Source organism: Nothoprocta perdicaria, unplaced genomic scaffold (genome assembly GCF_003342845.1).
Source record: "Nothoprocta perdicaria isolate Ctin4 unplaced genomic scaffold, notPer1 scaffold_33, whole genome shotgun sequence".
Classification (NCBI taxonomy): domain Eukaryota; kingdom Metazoa; phylum Chordata; class Aves; order Tinamiformes; family Tinamidae; genus Nothoprocta; species Nothoprocta perdicaria.
The window spans coordinates 2490193-2517240 of NW_020455566.1; the positions used below are offsets into that span (position 1 = coordinate 2490193).

General features: G+C 48.8%; 1 protein-coding gene across 1 annotated transcript in view; it reads left to right on the forward strand.

The window, feature by feature from the left end:
- Positions 1 to 27048, forward strand: part of CSMD2 (CUB and Sushi multiple domains 2) — a 239970-nt gene that overhangs the window by 172802 nt on the left and 40120 nt on the right. Inside the window, exons 30-44 of the mRNA XM_026043490.1 lie at positions 1278 to 1472; positions 1802 to 1918; positions 4372 to 4485; positions 5013 to 5108; positions 7099 to 7302; positions 7706 to 7830; positions 11204 to 11300; positions 12641 to 12745; positions 16269 to 16387; positions 16480 to 16549; positions 18726 to 18842; positions 19149 to 19358; positions 20521 to 20709; positions 24421 to 24598; positions 25819 to 25964. Coding sequence (XP_025899275.1) covers positions 1278 to 1472; positions 1802 to 1918; positions 4372 to 4485; positions 5013 to 5108; positions 7099 to 7302; positions 7706 to 7830; positions 11204 to 11300; positions 12641 to 12745; positions 16269 to 16387; positions 16480 to 16549; positions 18726 to 18842; positions 19149 to 19358; positions 20521 to 20709; positions 24421 to 24598; positions 25819 to 25964 — 2082 coding nt within the window. The remainder of the gene's footprint in view (positions 1 to 1277; positions 1473 to 1801; positions 1919 to 4371; positions 4486 to 5012; positions 5109 to 7098; positions 7303 to 7705; positions 7831 to 11203; positions 11301 to 12640; positions 12746 to 16268; positions 16388 to 16479; positions 16550 to 18725; positions 18843 to 19148; positions 19359 to 20520; positions 20710 to 24420; positions 24599 to 25818; positions 25965 to 27048) is intronic.

A 27048-nucleotide genomic window follows, 5' to 3' on the forward strand; every position in this document is an offset into this window, starting at 1 on the left:
AGTCCAACCTTTCTGCTCAAGCAGGGGCACCTGTAGCAYGTGGCACAGGGTGGCATCCAGGCAGATTTTGAAGACTGCCAGAGAAGGAGACTCCACGGCCTCTCCTTGAGGAGCCTCGACTCCACAGCCTCTCCTGGTCCTTGAGAAGTGTTGRGCAGTCCGTGGCCCAAGAATTGGGAGCCGATGTTGCGGGAAAGAAGTAGCTGCTTCYCTTGCTGCGGTTCAGGGCAGTTCCTCATGGAAACATTTCACGTTTTCTTTGTCCCCTCTCTACCTGAATCACCAGCTAGTGGTCCAGCTGCTGTATGAAGGAAGCCATAGAGCTAATCCTGTTTTTCACTGCAAACAAAGAAACAAAAGCAAGATCTGGGGCCTTGACTCTTTCTCCTTCTCCACACACCCCCATACTAAAAGCCTATGATTTAATGCTTAAACACATTATAATTGTTCACAGACCCACTGCTCTCAGAAAAGCCCTCATCTTTAATGAGCAATTTCCAAATGACAAAAGAGCAGGATTAATCAAAGCCTCTAATTATTTCATGGAGGGGAGGAAAAGGAAGAAAAAAAAAAAAGGAAAGAAAAGAAAAAAGCCTTCGGAAGGAGAAGGAAAGAAATATCCATATCCTGACAACCTCGTAGTCTTTACTGGAATTTTCTTATGTAAATGGGGTTTTTAACTCTGCTGGGCATAGTGAGCAGCGAGAAAAATGTCTTCATTTTGTCTAACTGCTTGTAATTATTTTGCAATAATTGCAGCAATGCTGCACATCTGGAGAGTCAACCCTGTAGCACATCGTGCTTGGTGTTTTCAKGGCGAGAACAGGCAGCTCTTAGATCCTGCAGTGAGAGGTGCCCGGCAGATAACGCACTAGGGGAAGCACCTCCAAAATAGGTTGCATGTTCAGTCTGTGCACGCTCGTGGTTGCAAACCTTCTGCAGCCTTTCCTTAGGGCAAAAATGAGTGTGGTTAAATCAAAGCTTTGTCTAGCTGATTGGATTTTAGGTACCTGTAAGTGTGTGTGTGAACTGAAGCTTTTCTTCTTCCAGTGTGCTTGAACTGGAACTGAGCATCTTGGTCTGGGGCAGAATCTGGCCTGTTTAATTCCCCCAATTCAGCAGCATGGGAAAATGCTGGAAACCTGAATCTTACAAATGGCACTAGTCTTTATAATACACTCAGGTGGAATCCCACAGGAGAAAAGCCCCCAAATGTGCCATCATCCAGACGTCAATTGTGTCAGAGCAGTAAAAATCCTGGCAATTTTACTTTGCAGAGAATCCCAGGGAGTCTTGCTTCGATCCGGGCTCTATTAAGAACGGCACGCGCGTGGGGAYGGATCTGAAGCTGGGATCAACCATCACCTACTACTGCGACGGCGGCTACGACATCGAGGGGGTCTCCACGCTCACGTGCGTAATGGGAGGCGACGGGAAGCCCACGTGGAACAAAGCTCGACCTACCTGCACAGGTGAGGCTCTGGGGAACAGGGAGCACCGAGTGCTCTGCCAAAACCGAATACTTGTGCTGTTCAGCTGTACCCAAAGTCGGATGCTGCTGTTGTGTGGAGGGACTTGAAGCAGAGATGCTTTGTCATAATTTTTCCTTTATTTTTTTAACATCCTGGTGCCAAGAAGAGCTCGACTCTGTGTGGATAGGAGGCTTCTTGAGCGTTTTTTGAGAGAGAGACAGTGGCGTGAGGGCTGCGCCGGGCTCCAGAGCCACCAGGGAGGAGGCTGAGGGTTGGAGCAGCCTTCGGCAGCGGCTCACGCTGTCGCCCCTCTTGCCTTTCTCGTGCAGCCCCCTGCGGCGGGCAGTACACGGGCTCGGACGGCGTGGTGCTCTCGCCCAACTACCCCCAGAACTACACCAGCGGGCAGGTCTGCCTCTACTTCATCGTGGTGCCCAAGGACTACGGTAGGTTTGCCGGCAGAACCTCATACCTGCGCATCAGTCCTACTGTCTGGCTGACCTGTTTTGGGTTATTAAACAAAMCAAGAGATTAAGTGAACATACATGGAGAGAAGGAAGGTTAGTAGATGGTGCTGTTACACGCTGGTTACATTCTGTTGTAGTCGGTAAGGATGATGGGAACTTCCTGAATTTTAAAATTCCTCAAGAATAAGGAAAAAGAAAACCCACAAACCTAGCAGAAAACACAGTCTTGTGATTTCCCTTCCAGTTCTTCCACTGTGTCCAGTAATGCAGAGGTGAAAAATCAGCAAGAAGTAATGTAATGATTAATACTAGCTGCAGATTCAGAAGACCTCAGAGAGTACAAAATATATTCACCAGAAACACCTGCTCACTGTGGTGCTAAATAATCTGTCTGCATAGAGAAGCACATGCACATTCATTTTTCTGAACGTGCAGCTATAGTTCTTTTCCCTTTTGAATTTAAGCTAAATTTCAAACAACAGGGGTTTTTTTTGTTTTTTTTTTTTAATAATTGGAACATGCTTTGTTCAGTGGCTAGGACTGAGCACTGTGAGTTAGCCCTTTCCTAGTGTTAAATAAGCCGAATGATCGTCATCAGTTGACAAGTTGCCCAAACCAAAGAGTTGGGGTCTTTTTCCAGGCTTTTTAAGATGCTTTCTGAAGAAAGGCAGTCTCTCATATTCTTTCTTATGTCTTGTCTGAGTAAGGCTTCTTTGTAGAGGTTATTTTCCTGTATGTTTACCATGACCAGTGCATGATATCTCGCAAAAAAACAATTACAGATCAAAGCAAACCTCCTTGCGAGAGAGGAGGGAGATGCTTGCTGGTAGCTGCGATTGTGACAGCACCAAATCTGTGAGGCAGTAACATGCTTGAAGGAGCAGACTTGGAACTCCTGCTTCTTTGAGTGTGGAATTGAGGCTTAAATGTGCATTAAAGCCACACACTGAAGCAGTCCTGCTTTTTGTGGGCTCTGATGCTGCTTAATTTTGGTCAGTTTGGATAAAAGAATGATGGGCGTTCTGGAAACCCTTGAGACCACTTTGGGATGAGTATTTGTATAGGCTAATATATTTTCTTGTTGAAAGGGAATTTAAAGGTCCTTGGGAGTTTTTAACATCTCTGACAGCTATGACTAGTGAAGGTCTCTAAATTCTGCTATTCAATAGCGCTTCTCAGTGTGCTATAGAGCTCTAATGCTAGTCGATCCCTGCGGCCCTTTGAGCTCTGATTTCCTTTGCTGAAATAGCAGGGTGTGAAACGGGGCTGTTGGGACTTGCAGCAGACCTGAGTTACCAGCTCCCCGCTCACCTTGTGCCCCTCTGCCCGCACAGAGCCGCGGTGCACCCAAGTTGTTGCACCAGAGCTGACCTTGATGCTTGTTTAAGCAAACGCAGTATCTAGCGGGCTAGACAGGGAGTCTTGCTCTGCAAGTCTGACTTCTGCCCACGGAGGGATGGCAGCTAAATTAGCTTTCCTTCTCCACCCGCTGCATTTCAAGAGCTTCGTTGAAAGCAACCGGGAAAACTGTTAGTTGCAAATGTGGCTCTCCYGTCTCCTTCAGTTTTGTGATTCCGAGGACAGCCGGGGTCAGGTTTTCGCTTTTCCCAGCCTCGAGGCTCTGCTGAAAAGCTGAGCGCGCGGGAAGCGAGTGGTGGAGCTTGGCGGCTGATGGATTTCACCGCGGGGAAGCTCCCAGCGTGCGAATGTAACTCGGGGTTACAGGCTGGAGGTTTGGGAGGAAAAAAACTGTTGCTGTATTCTGAAAAATACAGCTAAATAACAAAAGTCTCCTTGCTCTAGCTCTAAAAAATACTGCGATCTTCTTGTTATTATTTTCTCCCATTTATAAGCTCTGCCTGTTTCTCGGTGCATTTGCAATGCATTCGGTAAGACCCACAGCACTGAATGGCTCCCTCGTTAGCAATCTCCATGGATAGGCTTAGGATTGACTGTTCATAAAAAATGTGAGCGTCCTCTAGCCCTAGCCGTGGTCCTCTTGACCGGAGAGGCTCCGTGAGGAAATGAAGCTCTTCGGAACAAGCCCTGTTATTTTGTTCAGCTTTTATGCAGTACCTAGCCCAGTGGGAGCCCGGTTCATGACAGAGGCTTGATACAAATAATAAATAATAATTATCCATTGGTGAAATTACATACCTTGTGTTAYGTGGGTGGGCAGGCAGGATGATTCATGAAACAATCCCTTGTGGCCTATGAATCAGTGTTGAAGCATGGCGGCAAGGAGGCGCTGGGGAGGCTGCTTGCTGCCCCTGCTKCGGGGCTAGAGAAGGGGCTGCCACCGCCTAGGGCTGCCAGGCAGGCCCGTTCGGTCCTTCCAAGCCCTGGAATGCGATGGATGAGTGTCTGGGCGTCGGGGCCGGGCTGTGCGGTGGCGCTGACGCCGCGCCGTCCCTCCTGCCCTCCCTCCGCAGTGGTCTTCGGACAGTTCGCCTTCTTCCAGACGGCGCTCAACGACATCATCGAGGTTCACGATGGCCCCAACGAGCACTCGCGCCTCCTCAGCTCGCTCTCGGGCTCCCACACAGGTAGGGATGTGTCCTCGATGCCTCTGAAGCGGGGAGCTTTKCGGGGTGCAAGGGTTCCTTCCTCTCCAGAGGTCACTGCCAACCTGCAAGATGCCAGCCTGCACTGGCTTTGTCCAAGGCAGCCGGCGAGGACGCCTGGTAGTAGGTAGCATCCACCTCAGTGCTCAGTCACCTTTGCAATTCTTCACTCTRGACCATTATAGCTCATTGTTCCATGTGAAAATTTGAAGGCACATTTCTGGAAGAAGGGTGGGTAACAGCACTGAGCTGCCCCAAGACTTGTACTCCCAGAAATAAGGTTGGCACCAGTCCCTTTTTACAGCTAGAGAGCAGGATTGTTTCTCATGTTCTTGGTTTCAAAGGTGAAACTTAGACTGCTCAGGGCCCTGAGCTAAAATGTACTGTCTGCCATTTAGCAGCACGCTCTGTGCAAAACAGTGCTCCATGCAAGCCCTGGAAAGGCCTCAGGAGGCCATTCCTGTAGCTAATGCTGTGATTTTTCTCTTCTGATTTTTTTCCTCATCCAGGTGAATCATTACCGCTAGCTACCACCAACCAAATTCTGATCAAATTCAGTTCCAAGGGTCAATCTACAGCCAAGGGTTTTCATTTTGTCTACCAGGGTAAGTTGTGTTCTGCAGATGCTCTCAGATTGGTTACAACTGGTCTAAAACAGAGCAGTGTCCTGAAGTGTCCTGCGCACCATCAGCCGCTTTTGGCRTATGTGGATCATTGCCCGCTTTGTGTCTCAACAGGAACCTTCAAAGGAGATTATTTTGGTAGCTGTGGACTTGCAGCTACCTCTAGTTCCTTTAGATACTTGATATTCAAACCTACCATTCTGTCTCAGCCTCAACCCTCACACATCCCAAGATTAGTATCAGAAGTAGCTCATGGAATTATCTCCCAAGTATGCCATGAGTTCTTGAAATGTATACCCAAGCGTTTTTCCCGGTGGCATTTTAGCACATTTCTCAGTGCAAGCTGAGTGCTTGTCTAGCACCTTTGTAAAAACCTTCCTCGCTGCCTGTCGGAGGCTCAGGTCTCCTGCTGTCAAACTTTTACCCTTTGATACTTCCAGTAACAGCTTGCCTTGCATTGGTGGATACCACTAAGAGATTATAGAGTGGTAAATAGAAAGTGATACACAGAATAGAGGGAAGACAGAAGGGCTTTCTCGCCCGTGTGGTTTGTATAACTCCTATTGCTTTATCTAAGCTTTTGCATGTACGTTATTTTGAAAGTAAGGACAGAAAGGGGAGGTGACTCGGACCGTCTTTAGGGAAAAGTGGGACATGGTTAGGGWTTTGTAGTGCTTGGAGATCCACTCTTTTGTATTTCTACCTAATTATTGTAAAAGAACTGTAGTTCTGACAGTAACAGTTAAAAGATTTCACCAAGTCAAAGATTTTGATGAGGTTAATAAAGATTACCTCCTCCCTCCCTCGTGCTAATTACGGCGCTGGGCTGTATGCTTCTCCGTGATTACCGACTGCATGGAGAGCAATGGGGGAAAAAGGCCCCTGTTCCTGACCTGCCTGTCCAGGATCTGGTGCCATTTGCACTCACTTTTTCCCACAAACAAGGATGAGTTTTCTCTTCCTGAGAGCCTCCCATCCAGGTAACACGTTAACGTGGAGAAGTTGCATTTTGGAGCCCTGCACAGAACGGGGTCAGGATGAGCATTCTCTCTGTATTAATTAGCAGGAGGCACAATAAGGCTGTTTGAGCTAATGTGGATGTAACCAGTGATAGTAAGTGGTGGGTGCAGAGAGCTCCAGGATCTCTAATAATTGAATTAACCTTAAAACAAGGTTGACTCAGCAGCATTCAATAGTCCTGTGGAGCTGCCAGATAAATCAAAACTGTAGAAAAGAGCTTTTCATGCACAGGAAAACTCTCTCCTCCCTTTCTGAAGCACCTGCCAAGGAACAGGCTTTTGCAGAGAGCCTCGAAGAGCACTGAACGTGCTGTTTGGGTTCTCTGCTTCGGGGACATTTGCATTGGCTGTAGGGTATATCCCAAAAATTCGAGTCATAAGCTCACTGTCAGGATGCTTCTCTGCTTGCTGCAGTGCAGAGGAAGTAATCTGGCACCCATCTTTAGCTGCTTGCTGTAAGACAGGTGTTTATGTCTGTACAGAAAGGCAGTCCATGGAAACTGCCTCCCAAACCAAACACTGCCCTTGTCTCCTCCTTGTTTGGTTAGAAGAGCTTGGGGTGCTTGAAGTTGCAGCTTTGGACTTGGCTGGATCCAGCCACTCTTGGGGGTGTAGGTGTCACCCACCTCTCTACTTAAATTCTCAGCATGTTTTTATGGCTCTAACAAGCAAGAAGTGGCCCCAGGATCCTGCGTGGAGCAGAGGCTGCCTGGGCTCATTGTACCCACAGGCGTCCCGGTGCCCGAGCGCACCTTGTGCTGTGCAAACCCGGGAGCGAAGAGGAGCCTTCCCTCACCGAGCTTACAGCCTGTTTGCTTAAGGACTGTGTTTTCCTCCTTTATTGATCAGTGTTTAAGCTCGGAGCCCTTGCTCCTTCCCAAATATTTGCTCTGACTTGTCTTTTTTCCTCCCCTGCTCTCCCGCSGGGCGCTCGCCCGCCGCCGCCGTCGCAGCGGTGCCCCGCACCAGCGCCACGCAGTGCAGCTCGGTGCCGGAGCCGCGCCACGGCCGCCGCCTGGGCAGYGACTTCGCCGTGGGCGCCGTGGTGCGCTTCGAGTGCGGCGCGGGCTACGCGCTGCGCGGCTCGCGCGCCATCCAGTGCCTCGCCATGCCCGGCGCCCTCGCCCAGTGGAACGTCTCCGTGCCCACCTGCGTGGGTAGGTGCAGCTCGCGCGGAAACGCCGGGCGGGCCGTTTGGGCTGGAAAAGGGTGGTTTGTTGGGGTGCTTTGAAGGTTCTGGGAACCAAGTTAGTGAGCGCTGAGTGTCTGGAGGTTCCTTTTCCACCCAAAACTCAGTCCTAGGATCTGGACAGCATCTTTGGTAAACCAGGGCTGTCTGAAGCTGCTCTCATTCCCTGGGACGACAGCTGCTCCCAAGGAGCTGGTGCTAGAAGCTACATGAAAGAGTAGCTGAAAAGGGTATTATTCAGACAAATTATTTCCTTAAATCATGAGCCAGTTCTGTTTACTGTCTCTGTCCCTGGGCAGATGTTTTAAAGGGTCTGACTTACTCCAAGGCCGAATCCTTCCATAATCAAGGCGGTACTTTGCTTCTTTCAGTGCCCTGTGGTGGAAATCTGACTGAGCGCAAAGGGACCATCCTGTCCCCCGGCTTCCCGGAGCCGTACCTGAACAGCCTGAACTGCGTGTGGAAGATCACGGTCCCCGAAGGAGCTGGCATCCAGGTACAGTACCCGCAGTTTGGAGACGAGCGGCACATGGTATCTCACACGCTTGCAGCGACAGTGTCCTGGGGCTTTGTGGCTCTTCCCAGGAAGGAGATGAGCTGAGTGTGTAATTCTTCCCTGGAATCAGATAGTCGTGTACTGATTCCAGAGAAGAAGGGAGAAAACTGACTCCCTGCCAAGAGTGGGAAAGAGATGAATGTGTTTTTTCTTCCAGGGAAATACTCTTTACAGAAAATCAACTGGAACCACGTGGATGTTCTGGTGCAGCAAAATAGTGGTGCAATTTTGGGCATATATCTTTATACCCCCTAATTATTCCATGTTGCAAGCAGGGTAAGCTCTTCCAAGGAAGTCCCTTGTGCCAATGGCCTGCGTGGATTTGTTAGGCCAGCGCGGTTGCGGCAGCCTGATTACACAATCACAGCTCGGCTGCTCAGTGTCTCCAGGTAAATGAGCGCTCTCGTCAGGTTTTTGTGGTCCTTATCATTCCTCTGCAGAAACAGTCCTGCTGGCTAGAGGAYGGTGAGAATTAAGCCCAGCATCGGAGACCAAACCTTAGATAAAGTTCCCCCTGTGTGCGTCGCTTTTGAAGAACCGCGTTCGCTGCACCTTACCCCGGCATCAGTTGCCGCAGAGGAGATTGATGCTTAATGGGCCCATTCATTGCACAGGCCTCATTATCGGCGGGTTTTTTTTTCTTCTTTGCACCACTTGGTCTGCAAGGGTTTTATTCATAAATGGCTTTTATTTCTGTATCGTGTGTTTGGCTAATAGACGTGCGGGTGGTGCCCAGGGCCCGGGCACAGGTGTTAWGCTCTGCCGGGCTACACGGCAGCCACGCTGGCTTGTGCCTCTCCTCTCCTGTGTTTTCTGAAGCCCTTTAGCAGGGTGTTTTCCAGAGCTTCAGGCTCATTGGTGGTTCCTTCCCGTTCGTCTGAAATTACAGCCCTTCTCCAAGCCCCACGTGGCAAGAGGCTCCGTTTAGCTCCACAGAACATTTAAGCGGGCGAGATGTTTTGCAAGCTGCGTGGGACTCCAGGGATCTGGAGGTGCAAATTCTCTTAATTTGCAGAGCGCTGTGAGGAGATGTCGGTGTCGGGCAGGGCGGGTTGCGGGTGCAGCGCCCGCCGCAGGCTCGCGGCCGCCGGGGTGGGAGGCGGGCGGCGCGGCGGGCTGGTAAAAGCCTGTCCTTGCTCTCGAGCACTTGTCTCTCACCTCTCCGTTGTGCGAATGCATCTCTCATGTAAACCTCAAAAACATAATGGCAGAGAAGTGTTTAAAGAAGCGTCTTTTTATGTGGTTTTTTTTTTCTTTTTTTCCTTCCTGCTGCTACTTGGGACCTCTTGYAATAGAAATGGGTATTTTTGGGTCTAAGGTGCGTGCAGGCCGTCAAAAAAGGATCTGCCAGGACTGAGCTTGAGGTTCAGTGCCCACGTGTGGCACTGTGCAAGAAGCACCGGGACAGACCCTGTCCACAGCCAGTAACCGGCCTTGGGGACAGGGACACGGGCGCTTGGGGACAGGGACACGGGCACTCGTGTCCCCTCCCTCCCTCCCTCCCTTGCCCCCTTTTGTGTGCAAAAGGTGCCGAGTTATTAGATACTAATTTAAGCATCAGTTTACCCTCGTTTTGTACAACAATTAAAGGTTAAACAACTGTAAATCAGAGGAGGAGGTGAAATTAAGGCTTTCTTAGTAGTGGCAAGTCAGTAGCAGGATTTTTATGTAATCAGTGTAGCAGCTAGCACTTCTGCCATGAATTATTCATTCCGGTAGCAAACCTTCCTGAGTGAATTAATTTATATACATGGCAGTAAATAGATGCAGATCCCTTGTGAATCCACATGTCAGACTAGAATTAGAACCTTAAAAATGTTTATTCCGTTAAGTCAGAGGGGGAGGGAATAAATAATTTAAAAAATGTTAAAGCAAACAAAATCCACATTCTCAAGCCACATTCTCTTTCCATGATGTAAATCACAATAGGGGTGTAATTACGCAGGCTGAAAGGTATCGACTTGGTCAGTGGCATCGGTAATGGCTCTGCAGGGGTCGTTACAATTTCTGCTAGATGAACTCCACTTATTTTTTGGAAAAGAAAAAAACTTTACAGGCACTTTATTACCTGCTTTATTATTCAGAATAAAGCAAGGAGGAAAAAAGGTTAAAATGCCAGAAATAATGGTTTGTGATTTATTATTTTTTTATGTGTGTTTTATTTTATGTTTGGTACAGCAAAAACAGGATAGATATTTGGAATGGATGTTTAAACATGCAACAAGAACATTGCAGAAATAAATATATATATATATTTATATATAATTTCGTAGAGAAGGGAGGTGCATGTGGGTGCATGCAATCCAGGTTTGCAGTGCATTGAAGTCTCCTCAAAGTGCTCAGTCCAGCAAATGCACCCTGCTGAGCCCCACACTCAGGGGGATCATTCGACTGAATTCAACAGGACCACTCCAGATCAGAAGCATTAGGCTTGGCAGGAGATCCTTGTCTAAAGAGACCTCAAAGAACTGAGGCACTGATGTATGAAGGCTGGAAACAAATGGTAATCAACCTACCAGAATTACCGAAGTTGTTACTTTCCCCTCAATCCCACCCAAAATAGTGCCAAACAAGTGGGGAGCAGCCACTGCAGCATCTACTCTGCAGGTACATAYGGTATCTTTGCTCAAGTGTAAGAACTGCACCTAAGCATGAATGCAAATTTATCAGATCTTAYGATACTGCTCATTTCAGAATTGCCTCAGTTTCTCCTGCTGGAGTCAAGTGACTTCCATAAGACTCTTAAGCTTTTGGGGCATGGCAGAGAAAGGGAGAAAACGTGAAAATGCAACTTGAGTAATTCAATTAAAAGCTGAGAAGCAAAACAGTTAAAGACCTTCACTGGTTCAAAAATCCAGGATGTTATTTTTAAACATCTTTGTGGTTTAGCTGGAGTTCTTTGCTTTTTGCTTTATCTCTTGCACTGGCATACGAAAGCATTGCCAGTCAGTGGGGATTTTCTAAAAGAGAAAATAAAGAGTCCAGATTCTCTGTTGCTGTAAATTAACTATGTGGCTGCAAACTCTGTGCTTGTGTTTGGTAGCAGAAGCTCTCACCCCACGGASAGAGGTTTGGAGAATGGGGTTTGCTTAGGCTATCTATAAAGGCCAAGCATTGATAGTCTGAGTTAACAGGTGTCCAGTTTTTGCCGGTGCATCTGCACTTATATAGCAGCAGACTTGAGTGAGCTAAAGTCACAGGAGAAGTTACTGTCTTTATTAAATGGCCCTGTTAATGAGTCTATGAGCATGATTTCAGGAGCTGCGCTGTCATCTTTCTCTCTCTTTTTCCTCCTCTTCTGTTACCGCTTCAGATTCAGGTGATCAGCTTTGTTACGGAGCAGAACTGGGATTCCCTGGAAGTGTTTGATGGAGGGGATAACACCGCCACCATGCTGGGAAGTTTCTCTGGTAGGTGTTAGTCCCACGCTCCCATTAGTGCGTGCTGAATTCCTGTTCACGCTGACTGCGCTTCAAAACATACATAAAGCTAAGCACATKCTTAAGTGCTTCTACAAGCCACAACTGCATTTAAGTATGTGCTTAAAGCAATCGTGTGTTTGGTTGAATTGGGAATTTGACTGCTATCTGCCTGCAGAAAATGAGAGTCAAGAGCCTTAGGCACAGAACCAGCTGGTTTGGGGTTTTTTGGACAAGATGCTGCAGGTACAAAATGAGCTGCTTAAAGTCAAGAAACAAAAGTCTTACCAGGGAGTAGAGTGGGTTTGTGTCTCTAACATTTACTTTGTCTCTTGGATGAGACTTGTTCTGTGATTTGATGACCTTGGAAAGGTCTTTCAGTCTCCCTAATGCACATCCAGGCTGGAAATCATCATTATCTTTAAGTTCTTGCAGCAGCAGTGAGGAAAATGATAGTGCAGGTCGTGCTCAGAGTTTGTCTCTGTCATGCAGACTTACTCCAAGCTCCTTTTTAGTGTTTCCACCTTTGCTAAAAAGATGTTGTGCCGTAAAGGGAGCCTTTTCTCTTTCACTTTATCCACCTCCCCAGTGCTACAAAGCTCTGGTGTTCTCCCGGAGCTGCTCTGACACACGAGCACTTCCATAACGCAGAAGCTGCAGTTCCTGCAGCTCTGCTGGGGCAGGGTTAGYCCAGACCTGGGCACTGGCAGATGGACCTGACCTGGCTGGTTTGCAGCTCTAAGTGGATGGAAGGATGTGGTCTCTGCAGCTCAGCTCTGAGGACTGTAGCCTGTAGCAGAGCTGGGAAGAGGAAGCAGCTCAGTAACACTGCGGAGCTTCCAAACAGCACAGCCACTTGCAAACAGATGGCCCCGATTCTTGATTACTTAATGAGCAGATGCGTTCAAAGTGCTCGGAGGTGTCAGTAAGGAGAAAGGTCATGTGTAAAGACTGGCAGGCTCGGCTTCCAGAGCCGCGTTTCAGATAGAGCTGCCTCGACCTGCTGCTGCAAGACCTTCCAAGGAGCAAGGCAGAACGAAGCCTATCCCCCTTGGGGGACTCAGCACCATTTCCCTCCCCAGTGCTTCAGCCTGACTGGCCTGTAAGCGTTAAGACTTCCCATGATGAAATTCATCATCAGACTCTGAAAAGGCCATTGCAGAGAGGCCTTGGGTATTTCTTTATTGGCCTCATTAGAATGTGATCAAAATCAACAGAGCTTGTTAAACTGAAGGACTTCTGCTCTCAGCCTCTCCTGCAGCAGGTCTCTGAAGACAGAGGAGGAAAAAAGAATCCTCTTCAGTATCCTTGTGCACCTCTTGTTTTCCCAGGAACTACAGTGCCTGCGTTGTTGAACAGCACTTCAAACCAGCTCTATCTGCATTTCTATTCTGATATCAGCGTCTCTGCTGCAGGCTTTCACCTGGAATACAAAAGTAAGCGCATGCCAGCCTTGATTTCACATTTCCTCTGGGCGCTGGGGAAGTGGTTAAAGAGCCATTGCCTTGTGCAAGTGGAAGCTGTGTGGGGAGACCCAGGGTCAGAGAGGGGACAGTAACTTAAGAATCACACGTAYGTGGTTCCCTGTTCTGCAGAGAAGGAATGAGCCTGAATGGATAACGGCTGTAGCAAAGGAAACGTGGCATCACACTGGGCCCGTCATCTTGCTGCTGATGCACTTTGCTGCTCTTTGGTTTCACTGCTGTGATACAGCAAGAGTTGGGGAGGCTGAAGTGTTAAAAATTCACAAAGGATTGGCCAGTTCAACACAATGCTCTAAGGTCAGCTCAGGAAGTGCCTAAAATAAGCCTTGCTTGTGGTTGGGGTATGCCTGTTCTCTGCACTTTACCTAGACGTTCAGTATTGGTCGTTGCTGGAGAGAGCAGAAAGGGCTGTACAGACCTTGCTAGGATCATAAGACAGACGGAAAGGGATTTCATGAGGTCATCTCAAAGCAGTGTTAGATCTGAGATAAAATTACCTCATTAGGGCTTTATCCTGTCTACTTTTGGAAAACACCAGGGGTGGAGATAGCAGAAACACTCTGGGCACTCTGTCCTCATTGGATAAGTGCTCCAACCCCCTGGCCATCCTGCTTTCCCTCTGCAGAGCTCGGGAGCCCAAACTGAGACGCAGTACTGCAGGTGCTGAGGACAGTCACCTCCCTGCAGCTACTGCCTGGGCTCCTGTCCATGCAGCCCCACGTGCTGGAGCTGCCTTGGCTGCCGTTCCGCTCCGTGCTGGCGCAGGGTCTGCGTGTGCTCCGCGCCCAGAGGCGCCGTGTCCGGACGGGGGACAGTGGCATGTCCCCGGTGTGTGTGATTGATACGAGTGCGTGGCTGTCCTCCAGACATCGCTGTCATTCAACACTGCAGCAATTACTGCCGGGGACATTGCTTTTTTTAATGACACCTGTTGCTCGCTGGAATGACATAGAAGAATGGAGCCTGAGCTTTTGAACAGCGCTCATCTACATTGGCCTGACACRTTTTACAAAGCGACATGGTGCATGTTGGCAGAGCAGCGATGGTGCAGGTAATCTAACAGGTATGGAAGACACTTGGCAGCACCTTCTGCAGCCTCTAGCTGAGGGAGGCATTTTGGCATGAGCTAAATGGGAAGCTTTGAGATCATGTTCCAAAACAAGCACTGCCTGACGTGTGGGCACCTGCTGCTTTCTCCTTCTCTGCTGTGTGGAAAGTTCAGCGTGTTCATCGGTTACAGACCACGCTGACATCCTAACGGAATGGCAGTCTTTGTTTCCAGCAGATCTAGTGCAAGCACGAGTCCGGTTCTGGGGTAGCCAGATGTGATAGATCACTGATATGAGAAGAAAATACTAGAAAGCACAGAGAGAGACCTCAGAGGCAAAAGAACAAATGTGGCTGAAGCCGGGCCGGGGGCTGCGCCGGGCCGGGGGCTCCGCTGCGCCCTGCGGCTCTCGGGGGGCTGTGTCTGCACCAAGACGGCCGGGCTGCCTTGCACTTTGCAGCCACCAGCGGAGCTGCTGAGGGATGTGCAGGGGCTGCTGCCTCTGCTCGGGCAGTCTTCCTTGGGGCAGCGCGGACGGAATGGTTCCTTGCTGGACGCAGAGCCTGACGGTTACTTCTGATCACACTTGGGTCTCTGAAGCCAAGCAATGTTCTGATCGTGTGTTCCGAAGCAGCAAATAGATTTGAAAGTGCATTTTGTTTTGTAAAATGTCCATGAAAATGGCTTCTAAGGGGCTGTATGCAGTGCAGGAGCGCCAGGAAGTGCGGAGCTTTCCAGGTGCTACCCTGCTTGCAGATGGGAACCGATTCACATGAACGGCTCAGACAAAACAACGGCAACCAAGAAGGTTTGGGAGCAGGAGTGTGTCCCGCTGCCCTCTGCAAGCTGGGGAGATGAGGGCTGCTGTATAAATCACTTGCTGTGACTTTTTCATTTCTGTTGTAATCAATGATATTTTTTTGAAAACGAAATTACCCTGCTGCAATAATCATCCTCAGATTTCCTTATGTCTTGGGTTTGTCTGATTTGTTCGGTTTCTTTGCTGAGAAAATTGGTAGGTGTTGATGTCAGGGCAGCTTGAAGTAATTATTTGTTTTTGCTTTGCTTGTCCAAGTGGAATTTCACAACTCTGGGGCCCACATTTTGTCTCTGTTCACTTAGAGATGCTGCAAGGAAGTTGCAAGAGAGAGAGAGAGAGCTAAAACACGAAAGTACATTTACCCCCCACTTTCTCCCTTATTGGCTTCCTCACGGAACAGCTCTTATCTCGACGTGTTCAAAAGCCACAGCAGAGCAAGAAGAATTTAGGACTGCGTGCGACTCRGTGGCCACTGATCTGAATGGGAAATGATTTTAAGCTGTTTTTTTTTTTCTCTCATCTCTCTGAAGGTCAAGCAATACAGCCATGTGTGGGGAGGAACAACATGGTTTTTTGCTAGGAAGCATGACTTGGATTTCCAAGGAAAGTCACACGCACACACCCTTGGTTCTTGTTTTTCCATCTGCCTTAGGCTCRGTCTCCAGCTGCCACGTGCAAAGTGGAGCCTTAGCCCTTGTGCGGGTGCAGGGGGTGTCTGCAGGAGGCAGCTGCTGATGGAGAGAGGGAGGGAGGCTCTGCAGGAGGCCGAGCTGCGGAGGCTGCACCCGCCTGGCGTTGAGCTCCAGTGGGTGCAGCACAATGAGAACGTGGCAAGTGCAGAAAGGAGAGTCACCTGGCGAGTGACTTTTGAGGGTGTCCTTTAGGTTTGTGGCAGGATCTTCTTGGTTATAATTGTAGCTTAGAAATGAATGAAATTTTCATAGACTTTTCTATAGGGCACTGTGAAAGAGTGGCCTGTCTTCCTGCTGTTTTTGTCACACAATAAATTCCTTCGGTAATTGAAAACAGGGTAGAGAAGCGGAACTGTGCTGCTTCTGTCCAAAAAGGACAAGTTGCATACAACAAGTAAAATAGGCTCTTCATATTACAAGCATGACTCAAATAAAACGGAGTTCATCTAGCAAGAGACAGCAGGGACAGTTTCCTCCCGATTGCTTTCTCTTCTTTTATCAGATAGTGCCTGACTGATAAAGGAATATACAATATAACCTGAGTGCAGACTTCCCACGGGTTGATTTGTGAAGGTGTGAGAAGGAGACGGTCTTTGCTTGGCGAGTGGCCGCACTGTCACAGACAGCTCTTCCATCGAGTCATTAAGGTTCAGTTAAAAACATGAATTTCCATGAATCACAAAACAATATTTGACACCTTGGATATTAAAAATAATGTGTTCCAGGTAAAGTGGAGGTGCTAGATATGAATACCCCCAGATTCTTGCCATATTCTATAAAACACAAAGGAAAACAGGGTGGTTTGGGGTGCTTTCCTGTGGAGAACCCGGACATCCAGATGAACTGCAGGTGTGGATTTTCACCCGTCCTGCTCTTGCTTCCCACACCATCCTCATCCTGCTGTTCCCTTCCCAGCCGTTGGCCTGTCCAGCTGCCCGGAGCCCCCCGTTCCTGGGAACGGCCTGAAGATCGGAGAGCGGTATTTGGTGAACGACGTCGTCTCCTTCCAGTGCGAACCAGGCTACGCACTTCAGGTATTGAAACGGCTCCCGCAAGAAAAAGGAGAGCAACAAGTGCTCGGRAAGGGAGGAGACTCCGAGTGTGTCTTGTTTTCTTTCTCCTTCAGGGCCACTCTCACATTTCCTGCATGCCGGGGACCGTCCGCCGCTGGAATTACCCCCCTCCGCTTTGTATCGGTAGGATTCTTGCTCTTTCTTAGCTCATAGGTATTTAAAGCACCTTCCTAAAAATCAGTATAAATTGCCTGCTGATTACATGAGAAAGTTTTGAACCAGTCAGGTTGTCGCTGCAAAACCTTGCTGCTGAAGTGACAGCAAGGACAGAAGTTCTGCTTGCAAAAAAAGTCTGAGAAATTCAGGTTTGTTGAAAAAGCAAGATAGAGCACGAAAAAATCCTTCGTTACTTGCATGGGAAATTTCAAAGTCCAAGTGGGCTAACTAGAATCAATTTTTTTTTTTAAACTATAACCTGATTTATTCCTACTAGCTTTAAACTATCAAACTTTGCTCTCCTCGCTTGGATATCACACAGGACATCTAACATGTCCTGTGTGACTGGTAAGCGAACAGCTGTTAGTCCGTGACACGCTTAGGAGGAGGGCTAAGGCTGCCAAGCATCTTGTGCTGTAGGAGAACAGAACTGGACAGTGAGTTTCCAATGGGAAAGGAGGAAGCCCTGGGGGAGTTGCAGGGATGTGGGAAATTTGCTGGGAGTTTTGGGATTGTTTTCAGGCAATATTTTCCTTTTAGCAAATTCAGATGTTTAATATTCATATTCCACATTTTACAGCTTTGAGAGAGACATTTATGCATTTAATAGCTTTAGTTAATGGTTATTTCAGGCTCCTGCTGTTCTAGCTTACATCATTTTGCTTTAAAGTAATTATAAGAGCTAACGACTCTCTTATCCTATGATCTGCAGGCCAGCAATAAATATGGAGATAGTTACAGCCAGAATGACTGAGCCAAATAACTCATACCAACAGGGTTTGCTGTGAAAGACAGCAGCAGCCCTTCAGCTCAGCATCAGGGTTCGGAATTCCATCACAGAGCAGGAATCTCGCTGTTATCTGTGTCCTGGGGGCTGATGACCAGCTCAGCAACTGCAAGTTCCAAGTTTTCTTCTCTCTCTTTTTGCAGCTGGTGTCAGTCACGCAGCTCAGCAGGGTCTGGCTCAGTAGGCTGAGCCCCTTAGGCACTACCTCGGTRTAAACACTTAGTGGGACTTGGCTCGGATTATCTGATTTGGGGCGGTTGTGACAAGCGCGGGGTACAGACACCCYTCCACCTGGCTGTCCACTCCCTTTGTATTACACATTTTGCCCTTGCCTGGAAAATGTAAAACTTCAGGAAAGCAGAAGCAGCTCCACGTGGCTGAGTCGCTGGGAGCAAGCGGCTGTTCTGTGGGTGCAGGAGCACCCCATGCTCACAGTTTGGGGTGGCCCTACCTCACCGGAGCCCCGGCTYCAAGAGCCTCACGCTTCCCCTGCGCCTTGCCCTCCCTTCTGGTCTGCTTCATCCAGCTGCCTGGCTCCTAAATAATTTAGGAGGAGTTACATTAAAGAGCCATTAAGAGCAAAAAGGGAAGAGAGAAGTTCTGGGAAAGCCTCATTAGCAGCGAGGACGTGTCTAATGAGCTACTGGACAAAGGAGGCCTGGGCCTCCGCTGCCAGCAGCAGTTAGGAGCACGAGCGCATGCATGGCAGCAAGGTATTACTCCCAATAGCAACACAGAGGTCGTCCTGATAAGCCTGAGGAGATGCTATCTGTGTTTGAATTTCATGTGATACTTTCTGTAAACATAGTTTGTGCTGTGGCATCTCTGGATTGCTTTTTTTTTTTATAGGGAGTTAGGGTGCAAACGCACTGTTCTGTATTTATCAGTAATTGCCTGGAGAATGACAGGTATAACAGTGAAGGCAGAAGCGTTAGCCAGAAAAAGAAGTTGAGGTTACTGGAGTCAAAGAAAGATCAGYCTGTGCCTTTGCAGTAATTTCGGTGGTAGTTAAAAATTCAAACAATTGCCATGTGCATGATCTGWACTGCTGCAATGTCAACGAGCAGAAGAGACGCCGTCGCTCCTCTCACATCTGAGCAGCTTAGATCTCTTGCTCCCGCTCTGCTGGCCGAAATTGGCTCTCTAGATCAAGGCTCTCGAGCTCCAGAGGGCAGGAGAAAGGCACATGCATTAGTAATGTGGCCAGAGCAAAGCCTGGCAAACTTTGTGCTCATTCCCTAGCAGGCTTTTCTTCTTCCCCCATCAATTTTTTAACTGTTTATTTCCCAAAGGGGTGATYGGCTGCAGCTGTCATCCTGCAAGGGATCCTTCCCACTAACACTGTTGATTTTTCAGCCCAGTGTGGAGGAACGGCAGAGGAGATGGAGGGAGTACTGCTGAGCCCTGGCTTCCCGGGAAACTATCCGAGCAACCTGGACTGCACGTGGAAGATCCTGCTGCCCGTGGGCTTTGGTGAGACTGCTGGTTTTGCTTTGGTGCTGTCGCAAACTGGATGTGATGGGAAGTTAGGAGCCTGGCTGCCTGCATGCGGCCTGGTGAGGGGCTCCGGCAGGGAGGGCTGCGTGTGCCCATCYGGGGTCTCTGCCCCTGGGCAGAGGGAGAGGAGAGCGCGTGAACCCTGGCACCGTGAAATAGCACCCAAATACCTAGCAGTGCCCCTGGGTTCGGYGGGATGAAAGGGTCTTAGCGATTGCTGCTGTGGCCGGCGCAGAGCACGAAGGCCCGTGGATAGCTGTGGGCTCTGTGTTCCTTCTCCAGGCGCTCACATCCAGTTCCTAAACTTCTCCTCCGAGCCGAACCACGACTTTGTGGAAATCCGCAACGGGCCGTACGACACCAGTAATGTCATCGGGCGGTTCAGCGGCACCGACATGCCAGGCTCCCTCCTCTCCACGTCCCATGAAACCACCGTGTACTTCCACAGCGACCACTCGCAGAACAAGCCGGGCTTTAAGCTGGAATATCAAGGTAAGCAGGCCCTGGAGCCAGCAGCAGTGGGACAATCCTGTCCCCTGGTGCTAATGATAAGGTTGGTAGGGAGGGTAAAAGGCAGTGTCTGCAATTCTGTTGAATTAATTCCATGAGGACTTAATCCAAATGAGGGGAAAGATGTTACACGAAGGCCATGCTTAATCCTAATAACTGGGATCTGTTCACCCTGACTTGTGCCTGTGGCAAGTAACATGTTCCTCGAGTGCTTTGTGACAGTGAAATGCTTTTGAATTAATTCCAGGCAGATTCACTTAGATCTTGCCCCTCTCAACTGTCATGTGCAAAAAGAGGAACCCTTTAGCAGCCATGAATTTGCTCTGGGATTTTGCAGCTGCTTTTCAGACACAGTTGCAACTGAGTCCAGTTGGGGTGTTCCCAGGCCCCCTTCCTTCTTTTCCAGGTGCRAGGCAGGCTGCTAGAGGGGACCCCAAGGGGAGATGGGGCTCTTCATAGTGAGGACAACTGGGACAGACCTGGATGGGTGGCAGCTGGGAGCCGAGTGCCACGGGAGAGAGCTCTGAGGAGTGGGAAGGCTGGAGCATGCGTCTCCATCCGTGTGATGCAGCCAAGGGCTGGCAAAGGGCTGACTCCCCAGAAATAGCAATAAAAGCCACTACTCATACTTAATTGAAAACATTAATTTTGCCTTGGCTGTCCTGTTCAGGCACCATATAATTCACGCGCTGCTGCCCGTTCTGGGAGGCGCTGTGAGGCACCCTGGGAAAGCGCCGGGAAATCGCTGTGCCAGGGAGCTGCAGCAGCACTGACCAGGAATTCATAGTGCCGCCTGGAGCACACTGGCCCGTTGGTTTGCATTTGTCATCGGGATCATTCCATTTTCTTGATAAAACACTGATGTCCCATCCCAAAGGCAGCTGCAGGGGCCTCTGAACCCAGGCTTGTGCAGGGCTCTAGGGCACCCAGGTCGATGCCAGCGTTCAGGACAGGCCACGAAGTGGCAGCAGGGCTTTTCCTCTCCCTTGATGCAGATGTGTGCATGGTTCATTACAGTTTATCTCCTTCAATTAAATCACCATCTGAGGGGGCAGTAGCCAAACAAGTAGCATGGTGAGTGCACCRTGGCTGCTTTTATGAGAAAATGTTTTATGAGCAACATTCCTCCTTATTCTTTTTTCAGCCTACGAGCTGCAGGAGTGCCCTGACCCTGAGCCTTTTGCGAACGGTGTCGTGAGAGGAGCTGGGTACAACGTTGGCCAGTCCATCTCTTTCGAGTGTCTTCCTGGATACCATCTGATCGGTCACCCTGTCCTCACRTGCCAGCATGGCACGAACAGGAACTGGGACCACCCCTTGCCCAGGTGTGAAGGTATGGCTTTGGGCTTTCACTGCAAGCTCCTGGACTGGTGGTTGTGGGGAGAAGAAAGGCTTCAGCTCTCCACTTTGGTCTCCTGTTGAGTCACTCTTTTGTGAATGGGCTAAGAGTTTGTCTGGAAACACAAAGGTTGCTGGAGATGAGCACTTTGAAGGAAGCTTCATCCCCTGCAGTGCTGAGGCCTGCTAACTCGGTGAGGTGATGTTCAACAGGTTGCAGCCTAGTCAAAGGGAGCAGTTTGARCAGTTCAGAACCAAGGCCCATCTTTTAAGGTGGAGCGATTGAATCTCACATTATGAGCGAGGACTGACTGTTGCTCTTGGGCACCTTGCTCATGTCAGTGGGAGCTGGACTGAAAGAATGAAGCAGGCCAGGGTCATAACAGTAATAATAGTCTGCTTTATTTCTTCAACAGTGTTCATCCTCCATTGATTTAGCATTGTTAAGTAGCTGGTCCACAGAGCTCTCTTTCTTCCCTGGGGCTCTGAAGGGCCTCGCAGGTATTAATTCTCTAGTTGATCCCATTTCCCCATGCGAAGGGTCAATATTGACTTTCCTTATAGCTAGATGGAGAAGCACTGAATCACAAACGGTAACATGAGTTTCCCAAGCTTGCTCAGGAACTCAATGGCAGACAAAAACTTCAGTGAAGCCTACATCACTTTTCACCCTCCTCTTTCTTTAGGGAACACAGAAACTATATCACAAACCCTGTCTGCAAGCTCTKTGCAAATATGTTTCCCAGAGAGCTCTCCCTACTCTCTTACATGGCAACTATGGCATCTGTCTTCCATGCTTACACTAAAAGGAAAACAACTGTGTTGATTCATTGGCCTAGGGAAATGACTGCTAAGGCTCCGTTGGCTTTACAGCTCACAGAGTCAGCCTTCTTTTCCTGATTTCTTTCTCATTCTTTACTTTCCTCCTTTCAGCAGCCTGCTTTTTCGTGCTGATATAGAGCACAATTAGAGCAATGTTTTATTGTCCAAGGTAAGGTTTTTGTCTTTTATAAATACAAACAACTGTCAAAATGAAAACTTCTGTAATGATCCAGTGCGTCTGAATAATTAGGTAAAGAAGCATTGATCACCCTCGCTCTTCTGCATGCAGCCTCTCCTGCTGGGCTGCAGTGCACCTGATAATCCCTGCCAGTCTGGTCCCAGGTCAAAGACTCTTGCAGCTGTAGGGCCTCGTGGTGAGGCAAGGCTCTGCTCCTGTCAAGCCTCTTTCCTGAGGCAGTGCTGGTGTTTCCAGAGTGCTGTAGGAGGGAACTCTCCAGTAACCTTGAGCAGGGTCTCCCTTCCAAAGGCGTTGTGCATTAGGAGGACTGCTTCGTACTGGAGTGCTTAGTGCTCTTCCTCCTAGACATCAAAGCTGAAATGTGCCGATTCTCTTTCCAAACTCCAGCAGGGCCAGTTCAGCCTTTCATCCTCTGGACCAGTGCATTGAGTTTTTGTGTGGTTTCCTTTAAAGGCTCTTTCACGTGAACCCCCAAGTTATTTCAAGGTTGCTTATTGAACATTTCCCACCACACAGACCTTTATCCCTCCTTCCCCTGCAGCACTTGGTCTGAAAGCACTGTGCACTGGGGAGAGCAGGAGATGTGCTMCCACTCCTCTTTCAAGTCCCACTTCCTTGAACTGCAGAGAACACAGAACACAAAGCAGCAGATCGTGAGCTGTGCTTTGTGTGACTGCAGTGGTGCAGGAGCAGGGGGCCTGCCCGCTTGCTGCGAGCCCAGCCCGCTGGGCACTACTGGTCGGTTAGTGTGGTGGAGGTGGCAGGCTCGTGCCCTTGTTTACCCAGACATGAGCTCTGCCAGCTCCGAGCACCCACTTCTTTCTTCTGCACTGGTTTACTTTAAATAACTGGCATATTTTGCAGCCTGTGGCACGGAGATGTGAAGGGATAGGTACATTTTGGGCCATTTGCTCTTTCTTCTCTGAGTGCACATCTAATGGGCTGTTACTGTTGTTAAAGTCATTGTATAACTTGCCTTTTCTAGCTGTTACCTTAAATACTGCCAAGCTGGGTGGTCGCTTTTTGCCCAGTGGGAAGCAGTGAGGACTGCGGCCTTAGGCTGCCTACCTCACCTTTCCTCTGCAGGGTGCCGCTGAAAACTTTTAATTAAAAAAGAAGTTGTAATTCTAAAATACGGGTATAGAGGCCAGACTTTGCAGTGCGTCTTCAGGGAGTTATCCCGGAGATCAGCAGGCTGCCGGCTGTTTAGCAGAGCAGAAAGGACCCGGGCCCCCAGGTTCCTTGCAAAATGAACGTATGGATTTATATAAATACACATGCTTTTCTCAGCTTGACAGACCATGCGAGTGAGCAGAGCAGAAKTAGGCAGTAAATGTATTGGGCCTGGCCCTAACCTCATGCCTCGCACGTCTCATCAGGGCCAGGGTGGTCCAAGTCTGGAGCTGAAAAACACAGGGACGAAAGGAGGATCTGGCTGTGACACATCAGAGGTGTGAAGGACTCTGCATGGGTGGCACAGGTAGCATGGGGAGCTCTGGGCTGGAGGCTTCTTTGCTGCGCTCGCGTAGCACTGAGCCTGCATTACCACACCGGGCTGAGAGGCTTAACCTAGGCTCGGGCTAGGGTAACGGCTACTTCTATGGCCAGGCCAGCACAGGCACAGGACTYGCTTCCCCATGTGCACATACCTTGGGTTCCTTCTGCTCACCTGCAGCCCCCTGAAATGCCGGTAACAYCTGCAGCAAATATTAGCAGCATTTCAACTGAGATTGCAGGGTAGRGAGCCCCTCAAGCTGATGCTTGCACCTGGGACTTTGGGACCTGGAGACCTGCTGTGGCCCTCCTCCATTGCCTTCAAGAGGATGTCATCTTTCTGTCCTCCTTCTCGCTGCCCAAGCTGTTTAAAATCGTTCCTCTTCAGTTTGCAAGTTTACTTAGACCTGAAAATACCTAGCGCAATAGAACTGTCTTCTTGATTAATGAATTGGATGCTGCTGTCACACAAATAAATCATCTTCCTCTCTGCTCAGATGCTCTCTGTGAAAAGCCAGCTGCTCTGTGGGTCTGGTCCAGGCCATGCTGTATGAACAAGTGGATGGATTTGCCCACTGGTGTGATCTGGTCAGGAGCTGTATTTTCTCTGYATGGGTGCAAACAGCTGGCGTAGCCCAAATACTCTCGTTAGAGCATAAGATGGAGTTTATTCATGCACCTGGCTATCACCATCCATGTGAAAAGCCCTGATAGCCATCTTTCTCTGACGCATTTAACAAGTGCATTGTAATAGAATTAAGTTGAAAAGTTGAGATGTAGTTTTGTCAGATCTGAGTAGGAAAGTTAGGAAAGGAAATTTAGACCAAGATTTTAGGTTTGGATCCACCTATATGCACAATTGCTGTCGTTTTATCCAGACCAGCCCTTAAATCACTGTGTGCATTTGCTGAGAAAATTCCTCCATGTTGTTCTGCTCACCACAGCTCTGAGGGTTTCTGGCAGCAGTTAGTCTGGTGACATGCAAAGGGGCTGACTGTGAGCTCTGCTTAAGCAACCAGCTCTGCCTCTAACTCTGAAGAAAGCACATGGGTCTGGGCTGAGGAGTTAGCACGACTTAAAGCCTTGCACAACTGAAGGGTGGAAGGGCAAATGGGAGAGCAAGAGAGGATCTTTGAGTTATTGCTGTGGGAGATATTTCTTCATTACACCTGCTTTTCTGTTTACCTGCAGTGCCCTGTGGAGGGAACGTCACCACCCAGAATGGTACCGTTTACTCTCCTGGCTTCCCCAACCAGTACCCCAACTCACAGGACTGCACTTGGCTCCTTACAGTGCCAGTGGGATATGGGATCCATCTCAACTTCACTCTGCTGCAAACAGAGCCCTACAACGATTTCATCACTATCTGGTGGGTACAGCAAAGATGTAGGGTGTGAGGCCTGACCAGAGTTGGGTTTGACTTCCAGGACACTGTTTCAGTAAAACACTTGCAGCTCAGTAGAGCAGCTGTGGATGCTGAGTTTGAGGTGGCGGAGGTATTTGCTGGGGATAATGGGACAGGGATTGGGAAGTTGCCTATCTCGTAGTGTCCCTGGGACTTAACTATTAAAGAATCTTGTGCTGCAAGGGGCTACCAATATGGACATGGTGGTTATCTCCAAACGTAGCTAGTGTTGCACTCCGGAAAAATGCAGGCAGGGACTACAAAGAAGATGTCAGTGAGGGGAATGATCGCTGAATGGCTGCGCTTTGAAAACAAGCAGTAGAAATGTCACTGTTAGGGTCTAGGAGGGAGTCTGTACCTGAATCCTTAGGTTTAATGGAGCTTTGCTGCTAACTTCAATAGTGTTGTGGAGATCACATAGAGCAGTTGAACCCTCAGGTGTGTAGCAGAGCACTAAGACCTCCTAGGTTGGTCTTGCTGTTATTTTCTGAGATGATCAGCTCTAAAAATGAAGCACATCCAACCTCTGCAGAGCCTGGGAGACGCAGTCCCTGTCCCACYGGGCCAGTTTGGTCCCGTCTGGGGGACGAGTTGCCTTGGGGCAGGCAGAGGGACATCCCAGCCCTCCTCCTCCTCTGCAGCCTTTCCCCAGAGCCTCCCTTCATCTCGGAAACACGCTGCCGATTGCAGTAAGGGAGCATCTCTTGGGAAGCCTAAGGGGCTTTACATGGGAGACTTTATGAATGGTAAACGGGGTCTTTATCTCAAGCTGAATTTAGCTGAAATGAATCTTGTTCGGACTTGCATAATAGGAATTGCTTTTTCACTTCTGATTTCCGCAATGTTTTTTGAGGCTCATTTTTTTTTCCTTTTGCAAAATCACTCTACATATAGATATCTGTTTGGATAGAGGTTATATAGAGAAGAAATGTTGGTAAATCTTTTACATTTGTCAGTGTCCTCCTCTAGCTTTTCCTTTGCAATCAGAGATATATAACCAATATATAACCATACAGTTGAGGCTGACATTGCAGAATGCAAAGGCAGCACTTGTGCTGCGCTAGCCATAGGACGTGGCTGTCACCCTCAGCTGCCTTTCTACATAACAGAGCAGAACAGAAAGGAGTTTCTCTGCGTGCATGGTATTAATGCTCTTTTCTGGTGTTTCTCACCTGTGACTTTAGGGATGGTCCACAGCAAACAGCCCCACAGCTTGGCGTGTTCACTGGCAACTCTGCTAAGAAATCAGCCCAAAGCTCTTCCAACCAGGTCCTGATGAAGTTCCACAGTGATGCAGCCAACGGAGGGATTTTTGCCATTTATTTCTATGGTCTGTATTKCTTGCTCAACACCATGTTCTTCATGCCTTCCTATTGCACGTGGAGGGGACATGGATGAGTTGTAGCTTGTGGGGAGGAGATGTTAAAAATGAAGTTGTGATATAATGCAAAGCCTCTCCTCAAGGGCTGGTTTTCACCAGGTCGTGGTTGGTGGTTTCCTACACAATTGAGTGTTGGTCATACAGTCTGTGCACGTGTGGAAATCCGTCTGTCCATGTGGTGCTAATTCAACCACAGGTCAAACGCCTGCAAGCTACTGGTCATGACTGTGTTATGCCTGCTCCTCAAGGTGGTGCCTGTGAATACTGTCCTCTCCGCAGCTGATTCTGTTACGGAGAGCTCTGCTAAAATGAAGGGATGGTCTTGCTGTCCCGTTTTAAATGACATCCATGTTCCAGCTGAGAAGTGACTTCCTTCTCTACTGAGCAAACGGAGTCTTTCAACTAAATTATTTGGGGATTCTTTGGTGCAATTGTAGCTTTTGGTAGAAAAACACCAGGTATTACAGAGAAATCACTAAACCAAGGCCCAACTTCCACTGCTAAACAAGGGTCCAACTTTAAATTGGGTTAGCTAACAAGTTCCTATGGCAGTAGAGGGATTTTGGAAAGTGTAAATGGAGACCTCCTCTTGCTTCAGTAATCTGCTGGAAACAACTTCAGCAAGGCCTGCCGTCAATTACAGCAAGAATTTGTGCAGATGTCTTCTCCCATTTGCAAAAGGCAACCGTTGTGTAGATGGGCTACATTTAAAGGATGTTTGCTAGGCTTCTGAGGGAATTGGTTTACTGCTGCAAAACACTGCAAGATTTATATTGCCAGACAATAGTGCATATATAGCAGTTATGCAAAAAAATTATAGTTTAGGCCATTTGGCTCACAAATGAGCAGTCCGTAAGCACTGCTGCAGTTCAGTTTCCTTTTGTAGTGTGAATTTGCTGCTCTGTGGCTGTGGTTGGAGCCCGTTAGCGGGGCTGCCTGCGGTTCCTTTTGCTGYGCGTGGGGCAGGGTGTGGGGCTGGCCCCAGACAGGGGCGCTGGGGACCGATGACAGGAGCCCTGGTCACTCACAAGCT